The sequence below is a fragment of the Cherax quadricarinatus genome, chromosome 4 (genome assembly GCF_038502225.1).
Source record: "Cherax quadricarinatus isolate ZL_2023a chromosome 4, ASM3850222v1, whole genome shotgun sequence".
NCBI lineage: Eukaryota > Metazoa > Arthropoda > Malacostraca > Decapoda > Parastacidae > Cherax > Cherax quadricarinatus.
Genome location: NC_091295.1, coordinates 39,739,309 through 39,760,688, shown reverse-complemented (window position 1 = coordinate 39,760,688; position 21,380 = coordinate 39,739,309). Strand labels below are relative to the sequence as shown.

The 21,380-nt window shown below is 41.1% G+C and overlaps 1 protein-coding gene across 2 annotated transcripts in view; it reads right to left on the bottom strand.

Moving 5' to 3' along the window:
- The window catches only part of LOC128684381 (glucose dehydrogenase [FAD, quinone]-like), a 69,363-nt gene that overhangs the window by 9,063 nt on the left and 38,920 nt on the right, over positions 1-21,380 (bottom strand). For both annotated transcript variants that reach the window (XM_070095848.1, XM_070095856.1), the window contains 4 exons: positions 15,206-15,319; positions 10,471-10,621; positions 2,004-2,164; positions 650-827 (listed from right to left, as the gene is read on the bottom strand). In XM_070095848.1, the coding sequence (XP_069951949.1) occupies positions 650-827; positions 2,004-2,164; positions 10,471-10,621; positions 15,206-15,319 (604 nt within the window). The remainder of the gene's footprint in view (positions 1-649; positions 828-2,003; positions 2,165-10,470; positions 10,622-15,205; positions 15,320-21,380) is intronic.

Sequence of the window (21,380 nt, the reverse complement as noted above, 5' to 3'; positions counted from 1 at the left end):
CTATGATTCACCTCATCTTTCATAGACCCATCTGATGACACGTCCACTTCCAAGTATCTGAATACACTCACCTCCTTCATACTCTCTTCCTCCAATCTGATATCTAATCTTCCATTACCTAATTTTTTTTATCCTCATCACCTTACTCTTTCCCATATTCACTTTTAATTTCCTTCTTTTACATACCCTACCAAATTCATCAACCAACCTCTGCAACTTCTCTTCAGAATCTCCCAAAAGCACAGTGTCATCAGCAAAGAGCAACCATGACAACTCCCACTTTGTGTAAGATTCTTTATCTTTTGACCCAACACGTCTTGTCTACACCCGAGCATTCACTTCTCTTACAACTCCATCTATAAATATATTGAACAACCATGGTGACATCACACATCCCTGTCTAAGGCCTACTTTTATTGGGAAATAATCTCCCTCTCCCCTACATACTCTAACCTGAGCCTCACTATCCTCGTAAAGACTCTTCACTGCTTTCAATAACCTACCTCCTATTCCATACATTTACAACATCTGCCACATTGCCCCCCTATCCACCCTATCAAACTGTACTACTAATTAACTATTACTACAACTACAACCACTACTACTAATAAATAGTAATAATAACAGGACTACAATAAACAACAATGACCCTTGGCCAGTGTAAGCAGGTCTTCTTGGTGACTCAGGAACTGTGGATCAATGATGGGTTTCTCTTTTGGGTCTGCTGACTTAAGTGTGAGTGAGCCCCGGCTCTTGGGCCGCAAAAGGGACACCATCATGCTGAAACCTTTCTTTCCGAAGATTGAAGCGTAGTACTGAAGATATTTCTGTAGAAGGCAGGCAGATGGTTAATTGGTGTTAGTTTTCATTTAGGAATTACTCGCATTTTTTTTTTTTAACAAGCCGGCCATATCCCACCAAGGTAGGGTGACCTAAAAGGAAAGATGAAAGTTTTTCTTTTAAAATTTAGTAATATACACAGGAAAAGGGGTTACTAGCCCCTTTCTCCCGGAATTTTAGTAGTCTCTTACAACACGCATGGCTTAAGAAGAATTCTGTTCCACTTCCCCATGGGGATAAAAGGAAATAAACAAAAACAAGAACTAGTAAGAAAATAGAAGAAAACCTAGAGTGGGTGTGTATACATATGCTTGTATATGTGTGTGTAGTGTGACCTAAGCGTAAGTAGAAGTAGCAAGACATACCTGAAACCGTGCATATTTATGAGACAGAAAAAAAGATACTAGCAATCCTACCATCATGTAAAACAATTGCAGGTTACCATTTTACACTCACTTAGCAGGATGGTAGTACCTCCCTGGGTAGTTGCTGTGTACCAACTTACTATCTTTCTTTGAAAATGCATGATGAATAATGCCCCAGTTACAGCACGGTTACCCTTCTGGTCAGGGATGGCTCCATAATTTTATATAGTAAGGGCTGAGGGATGGTAATCTGATTGAAATAGAGGGCTAATTAACTTGTCAACAATAATCAATAATCAGCAATAATAAAAAATACTCAAAATAATAAACAATAATCAAACATTATTTTTTTTATGTAGGGGATGATGGAATAATTTTTTTTTTTTTTTGGGGGGGGGGGACTTCAACCCTCATGCCCTCTCCTTGGTGCTGCCCCTGCATCTGGTGAAGGCTTTATGACTGAAGGCATTAGAGCTACTCTTTCTTGAATCAAATCTGATTATCTTCCATTCCCCAGGTGCACAAGGACAAAAAACAGTTCAACTCTTCTCCATAAATGTAATAATAATAATAATAACAATGATAATAATAATAATAATAATAATAATAATAATAATAATAATAATAATAATAAATAATAACAATAATAATAATAATAATAATAATAATAATAATAATAATAATAATAATGTATTTATTTCAATTCAAGAGGGTAAAATATCATTAATACAACCTGTAAATACATCTAGGCAAGGAAATGGATGCGATACAATAGTAGATGCCAGTGTATATTCTTACCACTATATCCAATCCATAAGCATAGGGAAGAAAGAATCCCTGGTCTGCATGGAAGGACACAGGTGAAAGGAAGAGCTCTACATCAGGGTAGTCTTTGTCACCTCCTTCAGCCACCTTGGTCCAGGCACTGCCAAAGTCCCCCACCGGTGCAGAGTATAACCCTGAGGAAGGTATTCTTGATGTACTCTTCCCTTTCCTTGGATCAAATCTGATTGCTTCCCATCCCCCAGGTACTATTTGACTCCCACACAGGTTTAGTACAGGTCCACCATCACAAATCCGGCATCAATGGGACCTATAGTGTGCTAGATTATTGAGTTTGCCGAATCACAGAGTGGTTAGGTTAGAATACACTTAATAAAGTTAACCAACTTAACTTACACAAGAAGGTTCATTGAACATCAGAAAAAATCGAACATTTCTGCTACTTTGAGCTCAATTTCAAGGTACTTTTCGTCATGAAACTATTCAAAATCATATCTATTTCTGTAATATATTTTCCATTCTATCAAATGAGACCAAAAAAAATGAGAATACAACCATAAAAACCATGCAAAAATATACAGTTAAGGGGTGGCTAATGGCTGAGAAGTGAACTCTGTTATTTATGGTCCAATTTCTTTCATTTTTAGTGTATATTAGGAAGCTTCTTTCCATCATACACTGCCCAAGTTTCAATAAGATAGCTCAACAAACAACTGAGAGAAAAAAATCTTCTTTCAACAAGCTGGCCATATCCCACCGAGGCAGGGTGGCCCAAAAAGAAAAACAAAAGTTTCTCTTTTTAAATATAGTAATTTGTACAGAAGGGGTTACTAGGCCCTTGCTCCTGGCATTTTAGTTGCCTCTTACAACACGCATGGCTTATGGAGGAAGAATTCTGTTCCACTTCCCCATGGAGATAAGAGGAAATAAACAAGAACAAGAACAAGAACTAGAAAGAAAATAGAAGAAAATCCAGAGGGGTGTGTATATATATGCTTGTACATGTATGTGTAGTGTGACCTAATTGTAAGCAAAAGTAGCAAGATCTACCTGAAATATTGCATGTTTATGAGACAGAAAAAAGACACCAGCAATCCTACCATCATGTAAAACAATTACAGGTTTCCGTTTTACACTCACCTGGCAGGACGGTAGTACCTCCCTGGGTGGTTGCTGTCTACCAACCTACTACCTCATCCAAAAAATATATTTACCGAAAATCATACATGGCAAGCCCAAGCCAGGTACTAGAAATAAGTCACTTTGTCTGACTTTTATGGGTTATCCTAGGTTCTCTACACATATGCTGCTATGTATGATAATCTACATAGTGAAAATAGCTTTTTTGTTTGTTTTATGGTGCACTATGAGTGAATATCACAGTTAGCCCTGTGCTATACTCCATTTTCTCTAATATAAGCCCCCAAGACAGGGATAGGAGAATGATACAGTGGAACTTCAGCTTACGAGTTTAATCCGCTTCCGTGACCTAGCTCGCATCCCGATCTGCTCGTATGCTGAGTCAGTTTTCCTCATTTAAATTAACTGAAATGACATTAATCCATTCCAGCAGAATTCCTGCTCTCAGGAGGCAGGACAAAATACTTGAATATGACGCTGGCTTATTTATCTATCACAATTCATCTAATATGACATAATAAACAATATAAATCACATAGAAACCTGATATATACTCTAGAATGAATAAAATACTATGTCATTATGTGACAAGTGGTGGCGGCCATTCCTTACCTCAAGTGGCCGCCTTGTTGTGGGTCAGCGGGGAACACCTCCCGCCATCCCCTGCCATCCCCCGATACTCCTGACACCACCATCCCAGCTTCTGTGAATATGTTTTCAGTTCCACTTCTCTCCTACAAGCTAGCTGTGTTTGTGAATTGTTTTGATCTTTTAACTACCATATCTGACTTACTGACTTGACTGACTGGCTTACTGACTTAACTGACTTGACTGACTGAATGACTTAACTGACTGACTTGCTAAATGACTTAAAGTTAGACTTTTTCACTGAAGAGGACTCTTGAAATGGTGTCTAGAGTAGCTGACGCCTTACCATCACTTGTATAATGTACTGTAGGGTAAAATAGAACAGAAATCCATTACAGAATTTATGCACACTCCAGTACAACCATCGACTTCAGTACCAGAACCTCTATTATTTGTCTCAGCCCAGTAGGGCCACAGCATAACCCTTCACTCTCTTCACAATCATTCACAAACACCAGCACCCACAATTTAAGGTAACAAATACTATTATTTTTGTTGCAGTTATAGTCTTAAGCAGTAAAAACAACATATTACATCACAACAATGACCTACAATTATATATTCACTTTTACTTTTGTAAGATCTGGAGGTCTAAAAAAAAAAGTTGTTTGAGGGCAAAGCTCACATCCAGAATTTTTGCTCATATCCAGAAACAAAAAATCGACCGAGCGACTGCTTGTATCCTGAAAAACTCACATGGTGGGGCACTCGCAAGCTGAGGTTCCACTGTATTTGTATCCCATATCCTCTTCATACCTCCGTCGAACCACTCAGTATTATGCCAAATATTATTCATTCTGGATTATTTAACATGTTTTTATGTTATTTATAGTATTTATTATGTCATATTAGATCAACTGTGATATAACCCTGCATCACGAGACTGAGCTCATGGCAACCGACAGTGGCTTCAAAGCCACCTTATCTTTCATGGACAATGTATTGTGTATGTGCTTTACACAACGAGAAGCATTTCTTTTATTTGTTTTAACCATGGCTAGGGTTAAAAGCAAGTAGATTATAACAATAAATGGAGAAAAAGAAATAGGAATGACTTATTAATTAGTACTACCAAACAGTAGCAGCAGTTTGGTGTGGCAACCCTGGAAATTTGAAATTATGCTAGCTGAAATTAGTGCCGAATAACTGATTAAAACAGATGTCTGATTGCCGGATTTGTGATAGCGGACCTCTAGTAATAATAGTAATAGTAATAATGATAATAATAATAATCATAATAATAATAATAATAATACCAAGGTGAGAACAGAGATGGAGAACTTTATATCACAGCTATAACATGAACTCAGCATATCTGCTATAAGCTTCACACTTACTCTACTTGCCATACCCAGAGTATACTACCTGGAGAAAGTCCCGGGGGTCAACGCCCCCGCGGCCCAATCTGTGACCAGGCCTCATGGTGGATCAGGGCCTGATCAACCAGGCTGTTACTGCTGGCCACACATAATCCAATGTACGAGCCACAACCTGGCTGGTCAGGTACTAACTTTAGGTGCCTGCTTGAAGATAGCCAGGGGCCTATTGGCAATCCCCTTGATGTATGCTGGGAGGCAGCTGAACAGCCTTAGGCCCCTGACACTTACTGTGTTGTCTCTTATCGTGCTAATGGCACCCCTGCTTTTCATTGGGGGTATGTTGCACCGTCTGCTGAGTCTTTTGCTTTCGTAGGGAGTGGTTTTTGTGTGCAAGTTTGGTACTAGTCCCTCTAGGATTTTCCAGGTGTATATAATCATGTATCTCTTCCTCCTGCATTCTAGGGAATACAGATTTAGGAACTTCAAGCATTCCAAGTAACTGAGGTGGTTTATCGTAGTTATGCGTGCCGTGAAGGTTCTCTATATATTTTCTAGGTCAGCAACTTCTCCTGCCTTGAAAAGTGCTGTTAGTGTGCAGCAATATTCCAGCCTAGATAGAACAAGCATCCTAAAGAGTATCATCATGGGCTTGGCATCCCTGGTTCTGAAGGTTCTCATTATCCATCCTGTCATTTTTCTAGCAGATGCGATTGATACAATGTTATGGTCCCTGAAGGTGAGATCCTCTGACATTATCACCCCAGGTCTTTGACATTAGTTTTTCGCTCTATTATGTGGCTGGAATTTGTTTTATACTCTGATGATATTTTAATTTCCTCACATTTTCCATATTGAAGTAATTGGAATTTCTCATCATTGAACTTCATATTGTTTTCTGCAGCCCATTTAAAGATTTGGTTGATGTCTGCCTGGAGTCTTGCAGTGTCTTCTATGGAGGACACTGTCATGCAAATTCGGGTTTTTTTATTTTTTTTTATTATCACACTGGCCGATTCCCACCAAGGCAGGGTGGCCCGAAAAAGAAAAACTTTCACCATCATTCACTCCATCACTGTCTTACCAGAAGGGTGCTTTACACTACAGTTTTTAAACTGCAACATTAACACCCCTCCTTCAGAGTGCAGGCACTGTACTTCCCATCTCCAGGACTCAAGTCCGGCCTGCCGGTTTCCCTGAACCCCTTCATAAATATTACTTTGCTCACACTCCAACAGCACGTCAAGTATTAAAAACCACTTGTCTCCATTCACTACTATCAAACACGCTGACGCATGCCTGCTGGAAGTCCAAGCCCCTCGCACACAAAACCTCCTTTACCCCCTCCCTCCAACCTTTCCTAGGCCGACCCCTACCCCGCCTTCCTTCCACTACAGACTGATACACTCTTGAAGTCATTCTGTTTCGCTCCATTCTCTCTACATGTCTGAACCACCTCAACAACCCTTCCTCAGCCCTCTGGACAACAGTTTTGGTAATCCCGCACCTCCTCCTAACTTTCAAACTACGAATTCTCTGCATTATATTCACACCACACATTGCCCTCAGACATGACATCTCCACTGCCTCCAGCCTTCTCCTCGCTGCAACATTCATCACCCATGCTTCACACCCATATAAGAGCATTGGTAAAACTATACTCTCATACATTCCCCTCTTTGCCTCCAAGGACAAAGTTCTTTGTCTCCACAGACTCCTAAGTGCACCACTCACTCTTTTCCCCTCATCAATTCTATGATTCACCTCATCTTTCATAGACCCATCCGCTGACACGTCCACTCCCAAATATCTGAATACATTCACCTCCTCCATACTCTCTCCCTCCAATCTGATATCCAATCTTTCATAACCTAATCTTTTTGTTATCCTCATAACCTTACTCTTTCCTGTATTCACTTTTAATTTTCTTCTTTTGCATACCCTACCAAATTCATCCACCAATCTCTGCAACTTCTCTTCAGAATCTCCCAAGAGCACAGTGTCATCAGCAAAGAGCAACTGTGACAACTCCCACTTTATGTGTGATTCTTTATCTTTTAACTTCACGCCTCTTGCCAAGACCCTCGCATTTACTTCTCTTACAACCCCATCTATAAATATATTAAACAACCACGGTGACATCACACATCCTTGTCTAAGGCCTACTTTTACTGGGAAATAATTTCCCTCTTTCCAACATACTCTAACTTGAGCCTCACTATCCTCGTAAAAACTCTTCACTGCTTTCAGTAACCTACCTCCTATACCATACACCTGCAACATCTACCACATTGCCCCCCTATCCACCCTGTCATACGCCTTTTCCAAATCCATAAATGCCACAAAGACCTCTTTAGCCTTATCTAAATACTGTTCACTTATGTTTCACTGTAAACACCTGGTCCACACACCCCCTACCTTTCCTAAAGCCTCCTTGTTCATCTGCTATCCTATTCTCCGTCTTACTCTTAATTCTTTCAATAATAACTCTACCATACACTCGGGTGTCATCAGCAAAGGAAGACACTGCGCTGTGGCTTATATCCCTGTCTATGTTTGATATGAGGTTGAGGAACAAGATGGGGGCGAGTACTGTGCCTTGTGGAACAGAGCTTCTCACCGCAGCCGCCTCAGACTTTACTCTGTTGACTACTACTCTTGGTGTTCTGTTTGTGAGGAAATTATAGATCCATCTACCGACATTTCCTGTCATTCCTTTATCATGCATTTTGTGCACTATTACACCATGGTCACACTTGTCAAAAGCTTTTGCAAAGTCTGTGTATATTATATCTGCATTCTGTTTGTCTTCTAGTGCATCCTGGACCTTGTTGTAGTGGTCCAATAGTTGGAACAGACAGGAGCGACCTGCTCTAAACCCATGCTGCCCTGGGTTATTTAACTGATGGGTATCTAGATGGGTGGTGATCTTGCTTCTTGGAACCCTTTCAAAGATTTTTATATGGAACGTCAGTGCTATTGGTCTGCAATTCTTTGCTACTGCTTTACTGCCCCCTTTGTGGATTGGGGCTATGTCTGTTGTTTTTAGTAACTGAGGGACGACCCGCGTGTCCATGCTCCCTCTCCATAGGATGGAAAAGGCTCGTGATAGGGGCTTCTTGCAGTTCTTGATGAACACGGAGTTCCATGAGTCTGGCCCTGGGGCAGAGTGCATGGGCATGTCATTTATCGCCTGTTCGAAGTCATTTGGCATCAGGATAACATCGGATAGGCTTGTGTTAACCAAATTTTGTGGCTCTCTCATAAAAAATTCATTTTGATCTTCGACTCTCAGTCTGGTTAGCGGCTTGCTAAAAACTGAGTCATATTGGGACTTGAGTAGCTCACTCATTTCCTTGCTGTCATCTGTGTAGGACCCATCTTGTTTAAGTAGGGGCCCAATACTGGATGTTGTTCTCGACTTTGATTTGGCATAGGAGAAGAAATACTTTGGGTTTCTTTCGATTTCATTTATGGCTTTTAGTTCTTCCCGCGATTCCTGACTCCTATAAGATTCCTTTAGCTTGAGTTCGATGCTTGCTATTTCTTTGACCAGTGTCTCCCTACGCATTTCAGAAATATTGACCTCTTTTAGCCGCTGTTATTCTTTTCCGTCGCCTGTAAAGGGAGCGCCTGTCTCTTTCTATTTTACATCTACTCCTGTTTCTTAGAGGAATAAGTCTTGTGCATACATCGAGTGCCACCAAGTTAATCTGTTCTAGGCATAAGTTGGGGTCTGTGTTGCTTAGTATATCTTCCCAGCTTATATCGGTAAGGACTTGGTTTACTTGGTCCCACTTTATGTTTTTGTTATTGAAGTTGAATTTGGTGAATGCTCCCTCGTGACTAGTCTCATTATGTCTGTCTGGGGCTCCACGCATACATGTCTGAACCTCAATTATGTTGTGATCTGAGTATATTGTTTTTGATATGGTGACATTTCTTATCAGATCATCATTGTTAGTGAAGATGAGGTCTAGTGTATTCTCCAGTCTAGTAGGCTCTATTATTTGCTGGTTTAAATTGAATTTTGTGCAGAGATTTAAAAGCTCGTGTGAGTGTGAGTTTTCATCAGAGCTGCCTCCTGGTGTTATTACTGCAACAATATTATTTGCTATATTCCTCCATTTTAGGTGCCTTAAGTTGAAATCCCCCAGGAGCAAGATGTTGGGTGCAGGAGCTGGAAGATTTTCCAGACAGTGGTCAATTTTTAACAGCTGTTCCTGGAATTGCTGGGATGTTGCATCCAGAGGCTTGTAGACTACCACAATGACTAGGTTTTGGTTCTCGACCTTTACTGCTAAAACTTCCACTACTTCATTTGAGGCATTTAGCAGTTCTGTGCAAACAAGTGACTCTGCAATGTACAGGCCAACCCCCCCCTTTTGCCTGTTCACTCTGTCACATCTGTATAGGTCGTAACCTGGGATCTATATTTCGTTGTCCAAGTGATCCTTTATGTGGGTCTCAGTGAAAGCCGCGAACATTGCCTTTGCCTCTGCAAGCAGTCCATGGATGAAAGGTATTTTGTTGTTTGTTGCTGGCTTTAGACCCTGTATATTTGCAAAGAAGAATGTCATCGGACTGGTGGTTTCTGTTTGCCTTGGTTTTTTTGTGACTGTATTCCCAACTGTATTCCCTAATGGTGCATGCTGTCCTGTCTCATTTCTAACTTCAGCACTAATGCTAACAATGGGGCCTTCATCAGTTATTTCTGGTAATTTATCTTCACTATTTCTTGGGGCATCCCCTTGTTTACTAACTCCTGTGGTATTGCTAGTCTTTAACATTGGTTTTTGCATGTCCTTGTCCTTGTCTACACCTGATTCCCCCCTAGAGCTCCTGTCCCCTTCCAGGCCACCCTCGTTTATTTCTCTATTCTCACACTTGGTGCAGTACAAATACAGTACCAACAAATCATACAAAAACCTCATGTAATAGCGAAGAACAAAAAGGCACAATACCATGACTAGAACAATACACAAATAACCCACACGTAGGAGAGAGGAGCTTACGACAATGTTGCAGTCCTACTTGAACCATTTACAAAGTCACATTTTAGAATGCTCAGATAGCTTTAAAATTTCTGATACTTCAATAACATGAGGTTGGCTTTGTAAACATATTTAAAGTCAACATTTCACTCACACAGGAGATTCCTGTGGGCAAAACATTACCTTTTATAATGCACTACTCTGCCAATAGTACCTTCTTGCAGCTATTGTCAGCAATCTTGCCATTCTTTAACATAACGCTGACTACAAAACACACACATGATCTAATACTGACTCATTATATACCTTATATACTGTATGGTGCTATGCTGACCCGATGATGCTTATAATATCTACTAAGTCATAAAGTTAAGGAGAACTAACCTTTCTTGTGTGGAACATACTCGCTTATGGCACTGGAGTTGAAGAGAGTGGGGAGTGCAGCTGTGTCAGGGAGAGTCCAGGAGAGTCCATAGACACCTAGATGATCTTGCAAGTTCTGGCCAACACCTGCCAGCTCAGCCACCACCTTCACCTGTGGTAGTACTTATATTTTACTCTGTCATTTCTTCTATGTATTACTCATTTTCACCCTTCAACAAAGGGGAAAGGGGGGTTGATTAATGATGAAGAGTGGGTCTTGATCCATGGAATTAGAGCTGCCCTAGCCTTCCTGGGATCAAACCTGGTTATACCTCCCACTCCCCAGCACTTCCTTATAAACATAATAATGAAAACACCACATTTATTTCATGTGGAAAGGGATATACACTTAAGAGGTGAACATTTGATGTTAAAGTATAGGCAAAAATGTTGTACTAAGAACCTTAATGCAGTCTACAGATCTTAAAACTAGCAAACTAAGTAACCAGAGAGGGATAAAACTATATATAATGTTATTTCACTAAAAATGGTATACAAGAGGGCCCTGCTTATACAGCAGGCTAGGTTCTGGGCTACTACTGTAAAACAAAAATCACTGTAAAATGCATAAAAAGAAGCCTGATAATACGTTTACACTATTTATGTATTAAGTGAGCAATAGAGCTAGGCCTGAAAAATGCATACACAGTACACACATTACTTACATAAAAATATTTTTGTACTCAGCTTATACTTAGTGAATATATTTATTGTAGGAAGTCTGAATAAATGAAGAATGGGTATAATTGAAAACCACTCTATTAGCAAAATGTTTTAGAGCGAAGTGCTATAAAGCAGGGTCCTCCTGTATTCAGTACTCAGTTCACTGTTGTTATAAATCTGTGAAGTGCATTATACTTCTCTGAGAAACTGTGTAAGATAAAATAACCTGGCCCAGGGATGGGCTGCAAGAGTAAGAAAACTCATGAAAGTCTTCAAGGGTTTTTAAATGCTGTTACACACACATTCCATCTACTATTTCAGTACAAGCCACTGCTTTTCTCTCATATTAATAGCAGTGGCAGTGGTGAGGGTGTGGGCATAACTAGCTTTAAGTTGTTGAAGGTGTGAAGTAATATTAACATTAGTGACATGGGATGAGGGACTGGGTAAGACTAAACCCCATTTTCCTTGAGGTGAAAATGAAAATGTTTATTTCCTTGTAACACTCACAATGTGTGGTTTACATATTATAAAATATTAATTACAAAGAAGGCCAGTAGCATGCCTAGTCATTTTGGGCAGACTAATACTAATTCTTACTCTATATTGATATAGGTTATGGAGCAGTACATTTTAATAAATATTATTAGATACATAATTAGATACATACAAAATTAGGTACATACATAATTAATTTATAATAGTGAGGTAGTACAAAACATACAATAATATTACAAATGGTAAGTTTAGTAATGGGATTGGATTTGTCTTGGAATGATACACTGTTTCTATTGAAGCTCATAAACTGGAAGAGTATCTTAGACAAACTTAGTACTACTAACTTAAGATTTAACAAGCAATAGCTATATTAGGAATTTTATGTTTACATTCATTAGGGTGGGTGTAAGTGTAAATTAGGGGGAATTACAGATAACAAGAGTAAGACTACAGTGGACCCCCGGTTAACGATTTTAATCCGTGCAAGAGGGGTAATTGTTATGCGAAATAATCGTTATGTGAATGAATTTTCCCCATAAGAAATAATGGAAATAAAATTAATCCGTGCAAGACACCCAAAAGTATGAAAAAATTTTTTTTTTACCACATGAAATGTTAATTTTAATACACACAAACTGAAAAAGGCATGCACACTTACATGACACTTACTTTTATTGAAGATCTGGTGATGATTGATGGGATGGGAGGAGGGGAGAGCATTATCTTCTTACTGTTTAGAAGGGGAATCCCCTTCCATTAGGACTTGAGGTAGCAAGTCCTTTTCTGGGGTTACTTCCCTTCTTCTTTTAATGCCACTAGGGCCAGCTTCAGAGTCACTGGACTTCTTTCGCACAAGATATCTGTCCATAGTGGCCTGTACCTCTCGTTCCTTTATGACTTGCCTAAAGTGTTTCACAACATTGTCAGTGTAATAATCACCAGCACGGCTTGCAATAGCTGTGTGAGGGTGATTTTCATCCATGAAGGTTTGCACTTCAAGCCACTTTGCACAGATTTCCTTAATCTTTGTAGTAGGCAACTTCTTCAATTTCTCTCTCCCCTCCTCTGAACCAGTTTCCCCAGGTCTGGCCTCTTGCTCTTGAAGTTGATCTATCAGCTCATCAGTGGTTAGTTCTTCATTGTCCTCCTCCACCAACTCTTCCACATCCTCCCCACTAACCTCCAACCCCAAGGACTTTCCCAATGCCACAATGGATTCCTCAACTGGCATAATCATCTCAAGGTTAGCCTCAAACCCTTCAAAATCCCTTTTGTCTACACATTCTGGCCACAGTTTCTTCCAAGCAGAGTTCAAGGTCCTTTTAGTCACTTCCTCCCAAGCCTTACCTATAAGGTTTACACAATTGAGGATATTAAAGTGATCTCTCCAAAACTCTCTTAGAGTCAGTTGAGTTTCTGAGGTCACTACAAAGCACCTTTCAAACAGAGCTTTTGTGTACAGTTTCTTGAAGTTGGAAATAACCTGCTGGTCCATGGGCTGCAGGAGAGGAGTGGTATTAGGAGGCAAAAACTTCACCTTAATGAAGCTCATGTCCCCATAAAGTCGCTCTGCCACGTCTGTAGGATGACCAGGGGCATTGTCTAACACCAGGAGGCACTTAAGTTCTAATTTCTTTTCAGTTAGGTAATCTTTCACATTGGGGGCAAATGCATGGTGTAACCAGTTATAGAAAAATTCCCTAGTGACCCATGCCTTACTGTTTGCCCTCCACAGCACACACAAATTATCCTTGAGGACATTCTTTTGCCTGAACGCTCTGGGAGTTTCAGAGTGATACACTAATAAAGGCTTCACTTTGCAATCACCAGTAGCATTGGCACACATGAGAAGAGTAAGCCTGTCTTTCATAGGCTTATGTCCTGGGAGTGCCTTTTCCTCCTGAGTAATGTAGGTCCTGCTTGGCATTTTCTTCCAGAACAGGCCTGTTTCATCACAATTAAACACTTGTTCAGGTTTCAGTCCTTCAGTTTCTATGTACTCCTTGAATTCCTGCACATATTTTTCAGCCGCTTTGTGGTCCGAACTGGCAGCCTCACCATGCCTTATCACACTATGGATGCCACTACGCTTCTTAAATCTCTCAAACCAACCTTTGCTGGCCTTAAATTCACTCACATCATCACTAGTTGCAGGCATTTTTTTAATTAAATCCTCATGCAACTTCCTAGCCTTTTCACATATGATCGCTTGAGAGACGCTATCTCCTGCTATCTGTTTTTCATTTATCCACACCAATAAGAGTCTCTCAACATCTTCCATCACTTGCGATCTTTGTTTCGAAAACACAGTTAAACCTTTGGCAAGAACAGCTTCCTTGATTGTCTTTCTGGTGCCCACAATAGTAGCGATGGTTGATTGGGGTTTCTTGTACAGCGTGACTAGGTCGGCTATACGCACTCCACTTTCATACTTATCAATGATCTCTTTCTTCATTTCTATAGTAATTCTCACCCTTATTGGTGTAGGGTTGGCACTAGAAGCTTTCTTGGGGCCCATGGTCACTTATTTTCCAGAAACAGCACCGAAAACACTGTAATAATACGAAATATTCCGAGTGTATGCTTGGATGTTACCGCGGAGGCTGGCTGGTAAACAATGGCACGGGCGGCACATGTGAGGCTGGCTGAGGGCGCACATTGGACGCGTCTCGGACGAAAATCGGTGAGCGGGTTTTTAATCGGTATGCGCGGCAAAAATTTTGCGATTAAAGTAAGCGGTATGCGAAATAATCGCTATGTGATGCCATCGTTATGCGGGGGTCCACTGTATATTGTTTTGAATGTGTTCATGATACAAAAAAGAGAATTAGGTGGTTTTCATTTGGTTATAATATCTTATTTACTACAAGTACATGTACATGGTATACAGGCCTAGCTGACATCAATGACACAGTACATGTACTACTAGTATATAGAAAGCTGCTTGTTATGTTGAGCATTTCGGGCAATTAGGTCAGTTTTGTCCCAGGATGCGACTCACACCAGTCTACTAACACCCAGGTAACCCATTTTAAACTGATGGGTGAACAGGAACAGAAACAGCAGGTGTCTTATGGAAACATCCCTAATGCTTTCCAGCCATACCAAAGGAAATTTGAACCCTGGACCTCAGTGTCTGAGCTGAGTGCGCTAGCGATCAAGCTGATGGTGGGGTGTAATGGGGAGATAAGACTTTTTTTGACGGTACTTTTGAAAATGGAGGTTGAGTGTGCAGTATTTGAGTTTTTAGGCAGGGAGTTCCAAATTTTAGGCCCTTTTATGTACATCAAGTTTTTGTAGAGGTTTAGCAGGACATGGGGAATGTTAGAGATTTTTGTGTCTATATGTATCCTGTTGCAACTATCAAGAAAGTGTTTTAGTTCAGGGTTAATATCAGAATTTATGGTTCTGTAAATGTAAGTTGCACAGTAGTAGGTGGTCAACAATATTAATGTGAGTGACCTTACCTCATGTTCTTTGAGGTGGTCAGTAATATTAACATGAATGACAGGATGAGAGAGTAGGCAAGACTTACCTCATGTTCTTTGAGGTGGTCAGGAGGTCCGAGGCCTGACAGAAGAAGTAGTTTGGGCGAGGCCAGCGAGCCAGCACACACCAACACCTCCAGCTTGGCCCCCACATTGTAGAGCTGTGGAACACAGCTCATTAGAGATAGTATCATGTGAAGAAATAATAATTATTACAATCAAAACTAAGTGCTAAACCCACAAGGGTCATACAATGCTGATGAAAAATAATAAGAATGCTTAATTTCCGAATATATGTTCAGATTGCAATACATATACGTATTATGCTTTAAATCTTTAATGCTAAACATTTCTTAATTTATGTTTGAATCAGAGTATAATCCTTAAAACGTTCTGATATTTAGCTGTGAGCAGTTGATAAAATATGTTGAGCATATTAAAAATTAAATTAAATTAAAATTATAAATTAAAGTTCTTTATTTCTCTGTTAATATTACAATGTGGGGTTTACATATTATAAGATATTATTAAATATTATAAAATATTTATTAAAAAGGCCACTAGTATGCCTAGTTATGCCTAGGCATTTCGGGCAGACTAATACTAGTTCTTACTCTATATTGACACAGGATATGGATCATACTGGTATTAAGGTTAGATAATTGTAGTGATTAACTAGATTTACAAAATTGAGGCAGTTCAAAATATTTAAGAATTTAACAATTAGTTTATCTATTAATGGAAATGGTCTCGATTTGGTATGATTCAGTTTCTATACTGGAGTGACTTAGTCAAACTTATGACTAGCTTCAGAATTATGATGCAATTACCTGGAGTTTACCTGGAGAGAGTTCCGGGGGTCAACGCCCCCGCGGCCCGGTCTGTGACCAGGCCTCCTGGTGGATCAGAGCCTGATCAACCAGGCTGTTGCTGCTGGCTGCACGCAAACCAACGTACGAGCCACAGCCCGGCTGATCCGGAACTGACTTTAGGTGCTCGGATTTTTAACCCCGGAGGGTTAGCCACCCAGGATAACCCATGAAAGTCAGTGCGCCATCGAGGACTGTCTTAACTTATTTCCATTGGGGTCCTCAATCTTGTCCCCCAGGATGCCACCCACACCAGTCGACTAACACCCAGGTACCTATTTGCTGCTAGGTGAACAGGACAACAGGTGTAAGGAAACGTGTCGGAATGTTTCCACTCGCCGGGAATCGAACTCGGGCCCTCTGTGTGTGAAGCGGGAGCTTTAGCCACCAGGCCACTGTTTACCTGGAGTTTACCTGGAGAGAGTTCCGGGGGTCAACGCCCCCGCGGCCCGGTCTGTGACATATTGCTCTGGATATCTTTTGCTGTATTAGACTTTTTCATTTAATTTTATTCAAGTGGAAGTACCTAACCTGTAGGGGTCACATGAGTGGGGGAATGGGAGGCATTCAAGTTCAATGCAAGGAAGGGGGGAGGTTAAATCCCATTCCCTGGATCAAAAACCCACATATAAGATAGAAATGTAAGCAATTTATGTCCTTTATTTGACAACATTCTTGAATTTTATAAATAAATGCATATAGTTGTGGGTCATGAACTACATAATTTTTTTTTTTTTTTTTGGGGGGGGGGGCTATTCTAGGTAATTCACACATGTCAAACTATGTATGATAATCGTACATTTATGTGTACTTGTACCTAAGTAAACTTACTACTTATATTATTGATGTTTTAGTCACAAGTTAAACTTCTTGTTGGGTTTATAGTCACTGACAGCTAGCCTCTCCATGTACAGAGAAAAGATATTAACCAAAGTTCGCCAACGAAAGAAAAGCCAACAGGAGTCCCTTTGAAAAATAGAAACTATAATAATAATAATAATAATAATAATAATAATAATAATAATAATAATAATAATAATAATAATAATAATAATAATAATAATAATAATAATAATAATCTTTATTTCTACAAGTATAAGACCCGGACCGGGAGAGTACATGAGAATAATAATAAAAAAAAATACTATACAGAAAGTCCCTTGTTATGCAAAGAATTTCGGGCAAATTAGGTCAGTTTTGTCCCCAGAATTCGACCCACACCAGTCGACTAACACCCAGGTACCCATTTTACTGATAGATGAACATGGAAATGAGTTCTACTCCCGTAGCTGAATTACCAGCACACTCAGTTCACACACTGAGGTCAGCGGGGGTCGATCCCCGGTAACGGTGAAAACATTAGGTCGTGTTTTGTTAAGATACTTGCAGTCCACGATCACTTATCAGTACAATAGGTACCTGGGTGTTAGTCGACAGGCAGTGCCCAGGGCCCAAGACTGTTCAACAGCCTCCCACCATGCATAAGGGGAATCACTAGTAGACCCCTGGCTGCCTTCAAGAGAGAGCTAGACAGATACTTTAAAGTTGGTGCCGGATCAGCTGGGCTGTGGTTCGTACGTTGGACTACGTGCGGCCAGCAGTAACAGCCTGGTTGATCATGTATGCCCAGCTGGGTTCATATTCCATGCCACGCTGGTGCTGCCACCTATAGGCCTACCTACCTCAGCCTATACCACGCTTACCCTCTCTCACTCTGGCAGTTGACTTCACTCTCTCCTGGGCCTGGCCAGCTTAAACACACTACCTGTGTACCAAGAACCCAAATGAAGTAACAAGCCTCCGAGAAGCCTGATCATTCATCCTGGTTTGCATAGGACCCAAATAAATAATAATAATAATAATATCTTTATTTACAAGTACATGTACTAGGTATATAGGCCTAGCTGACATCACTGCCATATTACTACATACAGCCGTTTGTTATGCAGAGCATTTCGGGCAAATTAGGTCAATGTTGTCCCAGGATGCAACCCACGGGAAGAACTAAAAGCCATAAATGAAATCGAAAGAAATACCCAAAGTATTTCTTTTCTTATGCCAAATCAAAGTCGAGAACAACATCCAGTATTGGGCCCCTACTTAAACAAGATGGGTCCTACACAGATGACAGCAGGAAATGAGTGAGCTACTCAAGTTCCATTATGACTCAGTTTTTAGCAAGCCGGTAACCAGACTGAAAATCGAAGATCAAAATGAATTTTTTATGAGAGCCACAAAATTTGGTAAACACAAGCCTATCTGATGTTATCCTCACGCCAAATGACTTCGAACAGGCGATAAATGACATGCCCATGCACTCTGCCCCAGGGCCTAAGAAGCAAGATCGCCACCCATCTAGATACCCATCAATTACACAACCCAGGGCAACATGGGTTTAGAGCAGGTCGCTCCTGTCTGTCTCTACTGGATCACTACGACAAGGTCCTAGATGCACTAGAAGACAAAAAGAATGCAGACGTAATATACCTGGAGTTTACCTGGAGAGAGTTCCGGGGGTCAACGCCCCCGCGGCCCGGTCTGTGACCAGGCCTCCTGGTGGATCAGAGCCTGATCAACCAGGCTGTTGCTGCTGGCTGCATGCAAACCAACGTACGAGCCACAGCCCGGCTGGTCAGGAACCGACTTTAGGCGCTTGTCCAGTGCCAGCTTGAAGACTGCCAGGGGTCTGTTGGTAATCCCCCTTATGTATGTTGGGAGGCAGTTAAACAGTCTCGGGCCCCTGACACTTATTGTATGGTCTCTTAACGTGCTAGTGACACCCCTGCTTTTCATTGGGGGGATGTTGCATCGTCTGCCAAGTCTTTTGCTTTCGTAGTGAGTGATTTTCGTGTGCAAGTTCGGTACTAGTCCCTCTAGGATTTTCCAGGTGTATATAATCATGTATCTCTCCCGCCTGCATTCCAGGGAATACAGTTTTAGGAACCTCAAGCGCTCCCAGTAATTGAGGTGTTTTATCTCCGTTATGCTCGCCGTGAAGGTTCTCTGTACATTTTCTTGGTCAGCAATTTCACCTGCCTTGAAAGGTGCCGTTAGTGTGCAGCAATATTCCAGCCTAGATAGAACAAGTGACCTGAAGAGTGTCATTGTGGAAATTATTTAATTTCCAAAGCTATAGTGCCTAATAAGTGTTTAATGTGTTGATTTGGGTCAAAATGTATTTGTATTTTGAATGAAACCAACTGGGTTCCCACTGCGCCTGGGCAGATGTGCGGCGATCGAGGTGGAACTGGGGCACGTGGGGGCGGGAGTGTTTTGAATGTAGTGAGAAAGCTGTGAAACATGGGATCAGGAAATTGGCGTTCACGGCGGCCTAAGGATTAATATAGGCCTCACTTCCTAATAGGAAGTGTCGTAATTGTTCCTGGTGAAGAGTGAGGGAACGAGATTTACGTGACCACCGTGATAAAGTGGTAAAATAAGTGGATAATAGTAGGACCGTGAGTGACGGGTGCGCTGCCATGGAATGTGTCCAGGGGAAATTACCCGTGAGTTAATCCTCACTCATCGGTCTCAGATCTTAATGGAGTGACCTCTAATGTGTATAATAATTATGAGACGTTAAATCGTCTTGTGAATGGTAATGTAATCAGTGATAATAACTGTGGAAAATTTTATAGGTTGATTACCTTTATGTACAGGCCCGGTGGCCTGGTGGCTAAAGCTCTCGCTTCACACACGGAGGGCCCGGGTTCGATTCCCGGCGGGTGGAAACATTTCGACACGTTTCCTTACACCTGTTGTCCTGTTCACCTAGCAGCAAATAGGTACCTGGGTTGTTAGTCGACTGGTGTGGGTCGCATCCTGGGGGACAAGATTAAGGACCCCAATGGAAATAAGTTAGACAGTCCTCGATGACGCACTGACTTTCTTGGGTTATCCTGGGTGGCTAACCCTCCGGGGTTAAAAATCCGAACGAAATCTTATCTTATCTTATCTTATATACATACAAGTCATCTCATTGGGAGACAACCATATTGTTTACCGTAGTCACCCCATGTAGACATGTGAGAAAACTTAACCACCCCTGGTCATGGCAGGTGGTCCCTTCGACCTCACAATCTTATCCATATCTATCGGAGACCAGTATGGATTGGATAGCACCCACAAGTACGGTGCTACTAATTAATTGTGGACTGTATAGATGATATTAGTGTAACTGAATGAAGGGGGGGGGGTAGGTCACACATGGATATATCCATCAAGGAAAACACTTGTACATAATCTCGGAGCAGGGCGATCTATTTCACAACCCCGCATTCTCTTAACTTAATGTTATTATCACTGATTACATTACCATTCACAAGACGATTTAACATCTCATAATTATTATACACATTAGAGGTCACTCCATTAAGATCTGAGGCCGATGAGTGAGGATTAACTCACGGGTATTTCCCCTGGATACACACCATGGCCGTGCACCAGTCACACCCGGTCGAACCATTATTCACTAATTTTACCACCTTATTACGGTGGTCCCGTGAATCACGTTCCCTCATTTTCCACCAGGAACAGTTACGACACTTCCTATTATGAAAGGAGGCCTATATTAATCCTTAGGCCGCCGTGAACACCAATTTCCTGGTTCCATGCTTTCCCAGCCTCCTCACTACATTCAAAACACTCCCGCCTCCTTGTGCCCCAGTTCGACCTATACCCCCGCACATCCGCGCATGCGCAAAGGGAACTCTTGGTTCTATCCTATTGTCAAATACTTTTTTGCCTCATATCGACACATTAAACACCTATTAGGCGCTATAGCTTCGGAAAATAAAAAATTTTCCACACTGCGGCTGGGCGGAGGTCGTTGCTAGACGACTTACATAATGTGGAGTACAATTTTCCCATCTTCACTGGCCACCTGACTTGGAAACTCCAACATTGGTATTTACATAATCACCCATTAATTCTTTCCACCTGTTAACTCCTCAGGTAGGGCTCCATCCAAAGCACACTCAAGCCTCCATGCTTCTGGTATTAGCAATTTCCCTCTTATTGTAAGGTGTGACACTAAGTCTATGCTCTCTGGGTTAATTTATTGGGCATACTGGAATTATGAGACTTTAACAATAACAAGTCTCTCTCAGTATCCCAAGTCAGCCTCAGCACATTACTGCATATAGGCACTTCAACTCCATGGCCATCCATATTTATTGATCCTTTAAAATGGACTAATTACTGTTCCATTCTCTCAGGGGCATAAGCCTATGCTCCCTGGATTAATTTATTGGGCATACTGGAATTATGAGACTATAACAATAACAAGTCTCTCTCAGTGTCCCAAGTCAGTCCCAGCACCTTACCGCATTATTTCATTAACCCCTTCACATAT